Raw genomic sequence first — 14,397 nt, 5'->3', positions numbered from 1 at the left:
ACCCCCTTCCTGACCAGACACATTTTGTTTTTCACATGCAGGTTTAAGGCTGGGTCTCCACTGAGTTTTTTGCAGTGTTTTTTTTTTTGTCCAAAAAAACGCCAGAAAAAACTCCAGAAAAACTGCCCTGCATTCTTGGCTTTTTTTCTGGCGTTTTTTCTTGCGTTTGAGGCTTTATGTGGAAATAGCTTTTTTTTTGCACTTTGGCGTTTTTTTTGTACCCTTTGTTGGGTACCAAAAAAAAAAAAAGGATGCTGTAGGGATGTAAAAAAAAATGTTTTTATTAATGTGTTTAATAAAGTGTATTTGTGTTTTTTTTACTTTTTAACCTCTATTTTTAACATTTTTTAGGTAGTACTACTACTCCCATCACACACTGTTCCATGATAGGAGTAGTAGTACTTTGACTCACTGTCAGATCGCCCGGCTGTCACATTTGTCAGCCACGGCAATCCTCCTGTATACTGTATAGGCTGGGCTTTCTTCCCTGGTCCCCTGTACTACCGTATATTTACTAATATTCATATTTCCCGCTGAGATGTGATTGGCCAGAGGGTTCTAGCCAATCACAAATGTCTGGGAAATATGAATATTAGGACATATACGGCAGGGACCTTAGAAGAGCGGCCGTCCGGCTGCATCTATACTTTATACAGGATGATCGCAGCTGATGTCTAGAGTGACATCAGCTGTGATCATTTCTACTACTACTCCCAACATGTAGCACACTGGGCTCCATGATGGGAGCTGTAGTACTTTTACAGATCGCAACAGGTGTTAGTGGTGACACTTGTTGCGATCTATTAATGCTCCCATCATGGTGTGTGCTCCATGTTGGGGGTAGTAGTAGAAATGATCACAGCTGATGTCACTCTAGACATCAGCTGCGATCATCCTGTTTAAAGTATAGATCCGGCCGGCCGCTCTTCTAAGGTCCCTGCCGTATATGTCCTAATATTCATATTTCCCAGACATTTGTGATTGGCTAGAACCCTCTGGCCAATCACATCTCAGCGGGAAATATGACTGACGGCGCATGGCGTCAGTGTGCCGCGCCGTGCAGTACATAGCAACGACGCAGGGGACGCACACCGGAGGCCTGAAGCAGCGCGGAACCGACCCCGGCAACAGGTAATTATGCAACCGGGGATGGGGGGAGGCAATGGGGCAGCGGCGCCGGCAATGGGTGCCGCTGCCCCTTCTCTCCCCCTGGCTGTCGGCGCCGCTGCCCCATTGCCGGCGCCGCTTCTCTCCCCCGGGCTATCGGCGCTGGCAATGGGGCGCCGGCACGGATAGTCAGGGGGAGAGAACGGGCAGATAGCCAGCGGCGGCAGCAGGGCTCTAGACCCCAGGAAAGGCAGAGGGAGAGAAGCGGGCAGTGACGGCCTCTCTCCCCCTGCCTTTCCTGGGGGTGTATCGGGGTATACACGCGCACACACACGCACCCTCATTTTACCATGGATATTTGGGTACAAAACTTTTTTTACCCAAATATCCTTGGTAAAATTAGGGTGCGTGTTATAGGCCGGTGCGTGGTATAAAAAAAAATATACATTTCGTTAGATACAATTTTTTCTAACACTAATGTATATTTTTTATAATTTTTTTTATGTTACCCTATGAAATTTAAATAAAAAAAGGTATCTCCCTCACTTTTTTGGATCGCTAAAGTCCAAAAAAGATTAAAAACCGCCAGCAAAAACGCCAAAGTTAAAACCCACATATCGTTTTTCTTTGCGTTTTTTCACTTCCATAGACTTCTATGGGGCAAAAGCGCAACATTTTTGCGAAAAAAAACTACAACTGCAAAATTACAACTCCCAGCATGCCCTTTGGCGATCAGTACATGCTGGGAGTTGTAATTTTGCAACAGCTGGAGGCACACTGGTTGGAAAGTACTGAGTTAGGTAACAGAATCTAACTCAAGGTTTTCAAGTGTGCCTCCAGCTGTTGCAAAAGTTGTCGTTTTTCAACAGCTGGAGGTTTGCCCCCCCCCCCCCCCCCCCCCCCATGTGAATGTACAGGGTACATTCACATAGTCGGGTTTACAGTGAGTTTCCTGCTTCAAGTTTGAGCTGTGGTAAATCTTCTGCCGCAGCTCAAACTCCTAGCGGGAAACTCACCGTAAACCCCCACCCATGTGAATGTACCCTAAAAACACTACACTTCACCTACACAAAATAAAGGGTAAAACACTACATATACACACATGTACACTAACATGCTGGTGTTGCCCCTTACTTTTAATTTTCACGAGAGGTAAAAGGAAAAAAAGACCCTCAAAATTTGTAACGCAATTTTCTCCTGAGTACGGAAAAACCCCATATGTGGGCGTAAGTGCTCTGCGGGCGTATGACATGGCTCAAGAGTGAGAGCGCACTATGTACATTTGAGGCCTAAATTGGTGATTTGCACAAGGGTGGCTAATTTTACAGCGGTTCTGACATAAACGCCCAAAAAAAAAAAATACCCACGTGTGACCCCATTTTGAAAACTACACCCCTCACGGAGCGTAATAAGGGATATAGTGAGGCTTAACACCCCACAGGTGTTTGACGAATTTTTGTAAAATTTGGATGGGAAAATGGAAAAAAAATATTTTCACTAAAATGCTGGTGTTACCCTAATTTTTTTAATTTTCAATAGGGAAAATAGGAAAAAAGCCCCCCAAAATGTGTAGACCATTTCTTCTGAGTATGGAAATACCCCATATGTGGATGTAAAGTGCTCTGCGGGCGCACTACAATGCTCAGAAGAGAAGAAACACCATTGGGCCTTTAGAGAGAAAATTTGGCCAGAATTGAAGGCCATGTGTGTTTACAAAGCCCCCATGGAGCCAAAACAATGGAACTCCCCACATGTGACACCATTTTGGAAACTACACCCCTCACATAATGTAATAAGGGGTACAGTGAGCATTTATGCCCCACAGATGTCTGACAGATTTTTGGAACAGTGATGCGTAAAAATGAAATATGTAACTTTTCATTTGCACAGCCCACTGTTCCAAATATGCCAGTCATACGCCAGTGGGGTGTAAATGCTCACTGCACCTCTTAATAAATTCTGTGAGAGGTGTAGTTTCCAAAATGGGATCACATGTGGGGGGTCCCCTGTTCTGGCACCATGGGGGCTTTGTAAATGCAAATGGCCCCCGACTTCCATTCCAAACAAATTCTCTCCAAAATCTCAATGGAGCTCCTTCTCTTCTGAGCATTGTAGTGTGCCAGTAGAGCACTTGACATACTCAGAAGAAATGGGGTTACAAATTTTGGGAGGCATTTTATCCTATTACCCCTTGTAAAAATGTAAAATTTGGGGGAAAAACAGCATTTTAGTGAAAACTGTTTCTTTTTCATTTACACATCCAACTTTAACAAAAAGTCGTAAAACATCTGTTGGGTGTTAAGGCTCATTGTACCCCTTGTTACGTTCCTTGAGGGGTGTTGTTTCCAAAATAGTGTGCCATGTGTTTTTTTTTTTTGCTGTTCTGGCACCATAGGGGCTTCCTAAATGTGACATGCCCCCCAAAAACCATTTCATCAAAATTTGCTTTCCAAAAGCCAAATGTGTCTCCTTCTCTTCTGAGAAGTGTAGTGCACCAGCAGAGCACTTGACGTCCACACATGGGGTATTTCCAAGAAATGGGGTTACAAATTTGGGGGGGCATTTTCTCCAATTACCCATTGTAAAAAAGGGGATTTTTGTTTACTTACCATAAAATCTCTTTCTCGAAGGATCCATTGGGGGATACAGACCGTGGGGACACAGACTGTGTGTGTATGCTGCTGTCTCTAGGAGGTGTGACACTATGGTAATAAAAAAAAGTCAGCTCCTCCCAACAGGATATACCCGCCTTCAGGCTCTGAGCTAGTCAGTATAAGTTCCAGAGCAATAAGAGGAGACCAACAGGTCAAAGAAAAACCCAAAACTGTCCGAGAACCAGAAGAAAAAACACAACTGAACACACCCTCGGACAGAGAACCTAAGGAAAATCCCAAAATGGGCGGGAGCTGTGTCCCCCATTGGATCCTTCGAGAAAGAGATTTTACGGTAAGTAAACAAAAATCTCCTTTTCTCTATCGGCTCCATTGGTGGACACAGACCGTGGGACGTACCAAAGCCGTTCCTTGGGTGGGCAGATAAGTAATCAGGCGGACGGCCGATCCACTGCCGCCTGCAACACTTTACGACCCAGAATAGCATCAGCCGATGCGAAAGTATGAACTCGGTAAAACCTCGAGAAAGTGTGCAAAGACGACCAGGTAGCCACCTTGCAAATCTGCGAGGCCAAGGCTCTATTCAGGAGAGCCCAGGATGCCCCAACAGAACGGGCAGAATGAGCCACAACTCTGAAAGGAGGAATCTTCCCCTTACAGCGATAGGCTTCCGAAATGGCGGACTGAATCCACCGAGAAATGGTGGCCCTTGAGACGACCTTCCGTAAGGACAGAAAAGGAATCACACTGACGAAACAAAGAAGTGATGGAGAGATAAGACCGAACAGCCCGAATTACATCCAGCTTGTGTTGTAAGCGCTCCTTAGGATGAGAAGGAGCAGGACAAAAGGACGGGAGGACAATGTCCTCATTGAGATGAAAGGCTGAGACCACCAGGCAAAAAGGAAGGATCTGGCCGGAAAACGACCATGTCCTGGTGGATCACTAGAAACAGAGAACGGCAGGAAAGAGCTGCCAGTTCAGACACCCTCCCGATGGAGGTGATAGCAACAAGAAACGCCACTTTCCAAGAAAGGAGGCGGAGAGACACCTCTCTAAGGGGCTCAAAGGGTGCACCCTGGAGGGCACTCATAATCAAATTAAAGTCCCAAGGGGGAGAGGGTGACCCATAAGGAGGAACAGCATGCGCCACTCCTTGCAGGAAGGTCCGGACATGAGAATTAGAAGCCAGGGGCTGCTGGAAAAGAACAGCAAAGGCTGAAACCTGACCTTTAAGGGAACTGAGAGACAACCCCAGTTCCAACCCGACTGCAAAAAGGAGAGAAGACGGGGAACCGAGAAGGTTACCGGGGAGAAGTCCTGAGCTTCACACCAACTAAAATTAGACCGCCAAGTACGGTGGTAAATTCTTACGGGCTTACGAGCCTTGAGCATGGTGTGAATGACTTGGGAAGAGAACCCGCGGGCCCTCAAAACCGCGGTCTCAACCGCCATGCCGTCAAATGCAGTGACTGTAAATTGGGGTGGCAAAGAGGACCCTGAGAGAGTAGGTCTGGGCAGAGCGGAAGGCGCAGAGGAGTGTCGTCCAGGAGCCTGACTACGTAGGCGTACCACGACCTTCGGGGCAAATCTGGAGCTACCAGAATGGCGGGGACGTCCTCTGCCTTGAGCTTCCTCAGCACCCTGGGAAGGAGCGGAAGAGGAGGGAACAAATAGGGTAGGGCAAACCCCGCCCAAGGAATCACTAGGGCATCCACGGCCAGAGCCTGAGGGTCCCGGGACTTGGACACAAACGGAAGGATCTTCCAATTGTGCCGGGACGCAAAGAGGTCCACGTCCGGAATTCCCCAGAGGTCGCAGAGCTGCGCGAAGACCTCCGGATGAAGAGACCACTCACCGGGGTCGGGGGAGGACCGACTGAGGAAGTCTGCTTCCCAGTTGAGCACTCCCGGAACGTGAATCGCCGAAATGGCCGGAACCTTGCTCTCCGCCCAGGTGAGAATCTTGGTCACCTCGGCCATGGATGCCGAGCTACGAGTGCCGCCCTGTCGATTTATGTACGACACGGCCGTGGCGTTGTCCAACTGAACGCGGACAGGACGGGACTGAAGACAGGACTCCCAATGAAGAAGACAAAGAAGAATCGCCCGTAATTCCCGTGGGAGACCAGAGTCCCTGAACCGTCCAATCCCTGAACACGCTGCCCAAACCCGACAGGCTGGCATCCGTTGTAACAACCTGCCAGTGAAGGGGAAGAAACGACCGCCCTTGGAGAAGAAGGGGGGAGCGGAGCCACCAGAGCAGAGACTGACGGACCCTGCGAGGGAGAACAATCTGGCGATCAAGGGACAGAGTAGACCTGTTCCATCGAGAGAGAGAATCGCAAGTTGAAGGGGGCGGTAATGAAACTGGGCAAAGGGTACGGCCTCCATAGTTGCCACCATCCGACCCAGGACTTCCATACAAGTACAGATGGAGACTGATACCTGGGTCCGAAGGGAGCGGACCCCCGAGCAGAGCGCTAGACGTTTGTCTGGCGGAAGACAAATTCGGGCAGAGACCGTGTCGAATTGAAGTCCTAGAAAGGTTAGAGACTGGGTAGGACGGAGAACTGACTTGTCCCGGTTGACCATCCACCCGAAGCGAGTCAGAGTGTGGAGAGTGACGTCCAGATTCTCCAGAGTCTGGGCTCATGTTGGAGCCTTGATGAGAAGGTCGTCCAGATAGGGTATCACCGAGATTCCCCTCGACCGTAACAGGCCCATCACTGGTGCAAGGATCTTTGTAAAGAACCGAGGAGCCTTGATGTCCACCGATGAAAGGAACTCTCCTTGTTCCAGGGACACCACCACCGAACGGAGAGATTCCATTCTGAAGTGGCGGATGAGAAGGTGACGGTTGAGATGCTTGAGGTCTAGGATTGGTCGCACAGAACCGTCCTTCTTGGGGACCACAAAAAGATTTGAATAGAAACACCCGAAAACGTTCTCCTGAAGAAACGGGGACGATAACCCCTTGGAGAAGCAGAGACTGTAGAGCCGCTCGAAATTGCTTCGCCAGAGGAGGAGACCAGGGGGCCCGGGATTGAAAAAAGCGATCCCTCGGAAGGGAGGCGAATTCGATCTGGTAACCGTTGGACACCATGTCCCTGACCCAAGAGTCCTGATTGTGTGAGGTCCAGATGTCTCGGAAAAACAAGAGACGACCTCCCACCCGACAAGAAACCGTGGGTGGGGGCCTCACTTCATGCAGAAGTGGGTTTGCGGTTGCCCGATTTGGGCGCAAAACGGCCGGACCGGTTGGAGTACGACTTCCAAGACGGGCGTGCCCGGAATGAGGGAGCCTTCTTGTTCCGCGAGGGCGCCTGCCCGGACCCTTTACTGGGGCCAGAGGTCCGAAAGGACCGAAAGGAAAAGGACTTCCTTTGGGAAGTATGGTGAGCCTTATTTTCAGGTAACAAGGAACTCTTACCTCCCGTTGCCTCAGAGATAATCTCATCAAGGCGTTTGCCAAAAAGACGGCCCCCAGTAAAGGGAAGCTCAGTGAGAGACCTTTTGGAAGCGGCATCCGCATTCCAAGTTTTCAGCCACATAGAGTGGCGGAGAGCCGCTAGGTGACCCACAGCAAAGGCAGAACAACGGGCTGACTGCATGGAAGCTGCGCACAGAAAGTCCCCAGCTTTAGCACATTGGAGAGCCAGAGCAGATAGATCCTCTGAGGGGGATCCCACTAAGATATCCTGATGGAGCTTTTGGCACCACTCCGACAGGGCCTTGGATACCCATGTCGAGGCGAAGATGGGAAGAAGAGAAGAGCCAGCTGCTTCAGAAGCTAACTTCACTAAAGATTCTACCTTCTTGTCCGCGGGATCCTTGAAGGCAGCGGCATCTGCCAGAGGCAGTGTAGTCGCCTTAGAGATCTGGGAGATTGGTGGATCCACTGAGGGAGGGGAAACCACCTTAAACGACAAAGTCCTTGTCAAATGGATAACGTTCTTGAATTGTCTTGATTCCCAGGAACCTCTTGTCTGGATGTTTCCATGCGGATTCCAGAATGTCGTCAAAGTTAGCGTGAGAGTTGAACCTTTGAGGTGCTGGCTTAGCACGTTGAAAGGATACTCCTGGATTGACATCTGAAGATCCTGGGTCCTCCAAGTGAAAGGTGTCTCTTATGGCTGTCACCAATGAGTTCACCATTGCAATTGAGTCTGAGCGGTCCTCTGAGTAAGATGCCGGCTCGGAAGCCTCGTCCACCAGTTCACCAGGGGAATGTGAATGAGTAGAGGCAGTCCTGGAGGGGGGCGACCCAGACCGGTTACACGGCTCTGGCGTGGCAGAGCGGCAACTCCGAGAATGTCCTCTGGAGGAGCGACGTTTGTGCCCAGATGATAGGGCGGGCGGGACCCGCGAGGGGAACACTCACGTCTATCTGAAGACTCAATGGAAGAGTCAGACGAGGCACCCCTAGCACGCTTGTGAAAGCGTGAAGTATGAGGAGACGAGGAGCGGGCCCTCTCAGAGGTCCTGCGCAGGGAAGACCCCTTCAAGACGAACACCACTTCCCGGGAGGCCTCAGCCACCGAACGGGAGACTTGGGTCAAGTCAGCCATATACTGGGTCAGGGAAGAAACCCAGGCTGGAGGAGCGGCTGAACCCACCGGGACCGAAGGGGCATCAAGGGGTACCAGGGGGTCTGGGGGAGCAGTGGAGATGGCAGGGCAAGTGGGCTCAGCAGAGGCAGACATCTTGGTATTACAGTGCTTACAGATATAATAAGTCACTGAAGATCCAGGTTTCTGTTTAGAGGGAGGAACAGCTCTGGGTACGGACATAATGTGGGAAAAAGGAGACAGGAACTTTCTCACCCTAGTCTGTGTCCCCTGTCAGCTGCAGTGAGGAGAACTCACTCCGTGCAGCCAGGGAGACTGAACAGGCCAGCCAATAGGAAGGGAGGGGCTTGCCTGATGCAAGGCACACAGTAACAGACCCCTTCACACTGAAAATCGCACCCACGGCGCTGATTGAAGGCTGTTTCGCGCCTCCGAGAGCTCCCAGCCCTGTGGGCGGAGCTACAGACCGGCCGAGAAGAACTGTCATGACGCCCGCTCCTTGTCCCGAGCGCCATGTCTAGCCACATATGCGCTCGGGGGAATAGAGCGGGCGGCCTAAACGCCGGTAGAGACGGCCGGCGAAAGTGAAAGTAAGCTGGCGCTGAAGTGCCCGGCTCGTAGCAGCGCCGCGGCTTGTCAGCCGCGTATAAGGCGCTGCCAGCAAAACGAAAACAGCGCCGCGGCTAACAGCCGCATATAAGGCGCTGAACGTAGATGCAACAAACACACACACCATAAGTAAAGTGCCCCATAATACATGCCCCATAAAGTAAAGTGCCCCATAATACATGCCCCCTCAGGTGCCACTGCTCCCTCAGAATAAAGTGCAGCCCTTGTATAAGCCAGCCCCATAACCTGAAGGTGGGCCAAAAACAGGGGGTCTCCAGAGGTTGCGAGTCCGTACCTATGGAGAAAAAGGGGGGGTACTTACCTCAGTCAGAAGAACTTACCTAATGGAGTCTTCAGTGAAGTCTTCAGTCAGCTTTTTGTCCCTGCCTCACACCTAGCTGCTATGCGCGAGCGAGGCGAGCAGAGAAATAGGGGGACCCGGACCCATGAGGTACCAACCCAGACGCTGACCGTTGGCGAGGGGGGGGTGAACAGCGTATATACGCAATGTCTGTGCCCCCTTACTCGCAATGGGGAAACAGGGAACCGGAGTCCCTGAGCCCCCACCTGAAAACAGAAAAGAAAAAGGAATAAAAAAACTAACACGTCCCTATACTAGGAGAACAAAAAATCAGAAGACCTGGTCTGGAGAATCCAGACCATGTCCACCTCCTTCAGACACTAAGCTTAAACTGACTAGCTCAGAGCCTGAAGGCGGGTATATCCTGCTGGGAGGAGCTGACTTTTTTTATTACCATAGTGTCACACCTCCTAGAGACAGCAGCATACACCCACGGTCTGTGTCCCCACGGTCTGTGTCCCCCAATGGAGCCGATAGAGAAAAAAAAATTGTGGAAAAGCCAGCATTTCAGTGAAAAAATAAAAATTTTAATTTACACATCAGACTTTAACAAAAAGTCATCAAACACCTGTGGGGTGTAAAGGCTCACTGTAACCCTTGTTACGTTCCTTGATGGGTGTAGTTTCCAAAATAGTATGCTATGTTGTTTTTTTTTTTGCTGTTCTGGCACCATAGGGGCTTCCTAAATGCGACATGCCCCCCAAAAACCATTTCAGCAAAATTCTCTCTCCAAAATCCCATTGTCGCTCCTTCCCGTCTGAGCCCTCTAGTGCACTTAACATCCACATACGAGGTATTTCCTTACACGAGAGAAATGGGGTTACAAATTTTGTGGGGATTTCTCTCCCTTTACCCCTTGTAAAAATAAAAAAATGGCTCTACAAGAACATGCGAGTGTAAAAAAATGAAGATTTATAATTTTCTCCTTTGCTTTGCTGCTATTCCTGTGAAACACCTAAACGGTTAACAAACTTTCTGAATGTCATTTTGAATACTTTTAGGGGTTCAGTTTTTATAATGGGGTAATATATGGGGTATTTCTAACATGAAAGCCCCTCAATTTCACTTCAAACGGAACTGGTCCCTGAAAAATTCCAATTTTTAAATTTGCGTGAAAAATTTGAAAATTGCTTCTGAACTTGAAGCCCTCTAATGTCTTCAAAAAGTAAAAACATGTCAACTTTATGATGCATACATAAAGTAGACATATTGTATTTGTGAGTTAATATATAATTTATTTGGAATATCCATTTTCCTTACAAGCAGAGAGTTTCAAAGTAAAAAAAATATATAGAATTTTCAAAATCTTCCTGAAATTTGGGGATTTTTCACCAAGAAATGATGCAAGTAACGATGAAAATTTACCTCTTTGTTAAAGTAGAATATGTCACGAAAAAACAATCTCGGAATCAGAATGAAAGGTAAAAGTATCCCAGAGTTATTATTATATAAAGTGACAGTGGTCAGATTAGCAAGAAAGTCCTTAAAGCGTACCCGTTAGACCCAACAAATTATTCTTTTTTTTAATCTATTACTCAATGCCTAATTTTGACCATGTACATCTAATTTGTATGTGCGTGGCACCTTTATTTATTTTTTTTACACTTTTAATTTAGCTCACTAGTCTGAATTCCTCTCAAAGGGAGGGGGCGTGGCCTCTCTGTGCAGGTCTCCGCCTCCTCTCTCAGTATGCTGTCTGCTCACGTTTCCTCTAGCATTAGCAAAACTACAACTCCCAGTTTGTCCTAACTGACAGTAGCGGGACACAAGCTGACAGTGGGAGGATTCTTCCTGCGCTCACAGCTGTCAATCAAGGAAGTGGGTCCATGACGCATAGACACAGCAGGACTAGTATGTGTTTGAGCAGGCAGGGAGGGCAGTTTTTCATCTGGCTTTTTCAGTATGAAATACTGAAAATTTTCTAATGAAAGCAATTGCAAAACCTATTGGTTTTGCATGCTTTACAACAAATCAAAAGTTTTTGTATCTGACAGTGCCCATTAAAGGTGAAAATGAGCTGCGTCCTTAAAGGGTTAAACAATGGGTGTGTCTTTGTGACATGGGGTGTGGCTTTCAAGCCGGACTGACACATTCACCAGGAGATGAAGAGCGGAGCTTGTGGAATAAGGTACTGGAAGTCCCATATATTTGCATGAAACTTGAAACAAAAACCCATCTTTTATATAAGGGTGTAAGTAAGGGTTAATTTAACTATCATATATTTTTATTTGACATATAAGTAATATGTGTACCAGGAATTATAGAAATTTCTCCAGCCGTACAGAAATTATGCCGGAAAATACATTTCCCGTAGATTTGCATGGGACCCCGACCCTCACAAATGGGGGTAGTTAAAGGGGTACTCCGCCCCTAGCATCTTATCCCCTATCCAAAGGGATCTCTGCTGCAACACCCTGCTATCATTACTGCACAGAGCAAACTCGCTCTGTGCGTAATGACGGGCAATACAGGGGCTGGAGAATCGTTATGCCACGGCTCCGCCCCCCTCGTGATGTCAGAATCCTTTGGATAGGGGATAAGATGCTAGGGGCGGAGTACCCCTTTAAGGGTGAAATTATCTATCTTATATTTTTTGTGGACATATAAATAACATGTGACCAAATATTATCGAAATTTCTCGAGCCGTTTTGAAGTTATGCAGTAACATATATTTCCCATAGACTTTTATGGGACTTTAAACATAAACCTTGACCCTGGCAAATGGGGGTGAGTAAGGGTTAAATTACCTATCCTATGTTTGTTGTTGACATATAAATTACATGTGTGCCAAGTTTCTTGTTAATATCTTTAGCCGTTTGGAAGTTATGCTGGAACATACACATACATACACACATTGGGGGAGATTCTCAAAGAATTTTGTGCCCCAAAAAATCTACTTTGGTGTGAAAAGTATCGACCATATTTTCAAAGAGCTTTGTGCCATGGTTTACACCGTTCACATCAGTTTTGTAAAAGTGGGCGTTTTATCTGCTTTACATGATATTTTAAAGGGGTGAGAGTCCAGTTTACATCAAAAAATTAAAACCAGCTTTTTGATAGTGTAGAAATCACAGAAATGGTTGTAGTTTTCTTTTTTTTTTTTTTTTTTGGGGGGGGGGGGGGGGGAGGTGTTATTTAAGAAATCATTTAAAAAAAATATTATTATTGAAAAATGTTATTATAAAAATAGATTAAAAAAAATAAATTCTTGGTCACTGCACCTGAACTCACATTTATGCTCAAAACATTTTTATTTATACAGTTATCGCTTGTCTGGGCACTTTTTTTTTTTTTTAAATCAACTGGTGCCAGAAGTAAATTACTTCTATTAAAAAATCTTAATCATTCCAGTACTTCTTAGCTGCTGAATAGTACAGAGGAAACTCTTTTCTTTTTGGAACACTGTGCTCTCTGCTGACAGCACGAGCACAGTGCTCTCTGCTGACATCTGTGTCCCTTTTAGGAACTGTCCAGAGCAGCATATGTTTGCTATAGGGATTTCTCCCACTCTGGACAGTTCTTAAAATGGACAGAGATGTTAGCAGAGAGCACTGTACTCGTGATGTTAACAGAGAGCACTGTGTTCCAAATAGAAAATAATTTCCTCTGTAGTATTCAGCAGCTAATAAGTACTGGAAGGATTAAGAAGTAATTGAAGTAATTTACAAATCTGTTTAACTTTCTGGCACCAGTTGATTTAAAAAAAAATAAAAAGTTTTCCACCGGAGTACACCTTTAAGACTTCAGAAGTTTATTTTTGTTTAATTCAGGTACCCATCAAGGTCAACAATGGAATGTGCAGTCTTGTAGTTAGAATAAAAATGAGGTCATCAGAGTTCCCTTGCTTCCCAAGGAGCAGCGGACAGTGATAATGTGGATGTCCTTTTTGTACAAAATATAGCATAGTCCCAGAGACATCTGAAGGGACCTCTCCTGAGGAAACAAGAAAGAGTGTCCAAGCCCTAAGGGTTCCACAGAGCTCTCTTTTCTAAGCGAATGGAAAACAGGAGCCAGGCGAGGAAACCAGTGATCTTTATCCTTCTCCTTAGTTCTTTTTATAAAGCGTAAAACTCCCATAGTGGAGCCACCCAAGCTTTTTCTGAGACCAGTAAAAACGTGTATGCCTTTCTCACTCTGTCAGAGCAAGACTGTCGAGTACACAGCAAAGTGCAATAAAACCTGGTGAGCTCCCCGGAACAGCTAAGTAGCCACAGAGCTCAGAACCAAAAATTATTGGTAGTGTTGTTTAGGGTACAATGGTGAAGAATGAATTGGTAGTGGGACATGTATTTTTTGTGTGTGTGTGTGGGGGGGGGGGTGCTGTAGTTCGGTTGTAGTAGTAGTGTGGTAATTGGAAATGCCGTGGTAGAATTGTGGTGGCGTAGTAGTGGAGGCCACAGTGGAGTATGTAGCATTGATTGGGGACATAGTGATAAGTAATGTAGTAAAGGTGGGGGATACATTGATGAAGCACATAGATGCAGTGGTGTGGTGTTGTGGAAGTGGAAGATGCAGTTGTGTGGAACATGTTGTTTGGTAGTGGGGAACACAATGGTGAGGGACTAAGTAGTGGTGCGGCTGTGAAAGATGAAGTGGTTTTGGGCGTAGTTGTGGTGTGTTATGGGGGAGGGGCATATTGTTAGGGGAAAAAGTGGCTGTGTGGATTTGGAGAATGCACTGGTAAGGCTCCAGGGGGTATTTGGTAAAAAACAAAAAAGATAAGCTAGTCCTCTCTAAGACAATGCCACCTACTATACATCTTCAATAATGATCACAAGACCTTGTGGTGAATATTCAGGATCCATTTTAAATTAGTATCTATTCAAAAATATACTGTATGTAAGTATGTCCACACATGTATTTAGGATCTTTATATGACATAGTTGCTGAATGGTTCAGTCTGCCTGATATACAAGCTTCTGTAGGGTCCTATCGTACTGATGTACCATACTTCTCTACAGGCACCCATGTGATGGAGGGATCAGGGAGAATGCTCGTCACTGCTGTAGGTGTCAACTCTCAGACTGGAATCATTTTTACCTTGTTAGGGGCAAGTGATACAGAGGATGAGAAGAAAGACAAGAAAGGTAAGTGTTCCTTATTATCCTGCAATGTTTGCTGCAAAGGCAATGTTAGCA

General features: G+C 46.8%; 1 protein-coding gene and 1 long non-coding RNA gene across 20 annotated transcripts in view; one reads left to right on the top strand and one right to left on the bottom strand.

Annotated features, from left to right (window-relative positions):
- The window catches only part of ATP2B2 (ATPase plasma membrane Ca2+ transporting 2), a 281,828-nt gene that overhangs the window by 209,724 nt on the left and 57,707 nt on the right, over nt 1-14,397 (top strand). For all 15 annotated transcript variants that reach the window (XR_008845052.1, XM_056525278.1, XM_056525274.1 and 12 more), the window contains exon 6: nt 14,221-14,346. Coding sequence is in view for 14 of the 15 variants with exons in the window: in XM_056525278.1 (XP_056381253.1) it covers nt 14,221-14,346 (126 nt within the window). In the remaining variant the exon portion in view is untranslated. The remainder of the gene's footprint in view (nt 1-14,220; nt 14,347-14,397) is intronic.
- Nucleotides 1-14,397, bottom strand: part of LOC130276229 (uncharacterized) — a 220,822-nt gene that overhangs the window by 151,304 nt on the left and 55,121 nt on the right. The window lies entirely within an intron of this gene.

Source organism: Hyla sarda, chromosome 6 (genome assembly GCF_029499605.1).
Source record: "Hyla sarda isolate aHylSar1 chromosome 6, aHylSar1.hap1, whole genome shotgun sequence".
NCBI classification, from domain to species: Eukaryota; Metazoa; Chordata; class Amphibia; order Anura; family Hylidae; genus Hyla; species Hyla sarda.
This window is presented reverse-complemented; position numbering and strand designations above follow the sequence as displayed.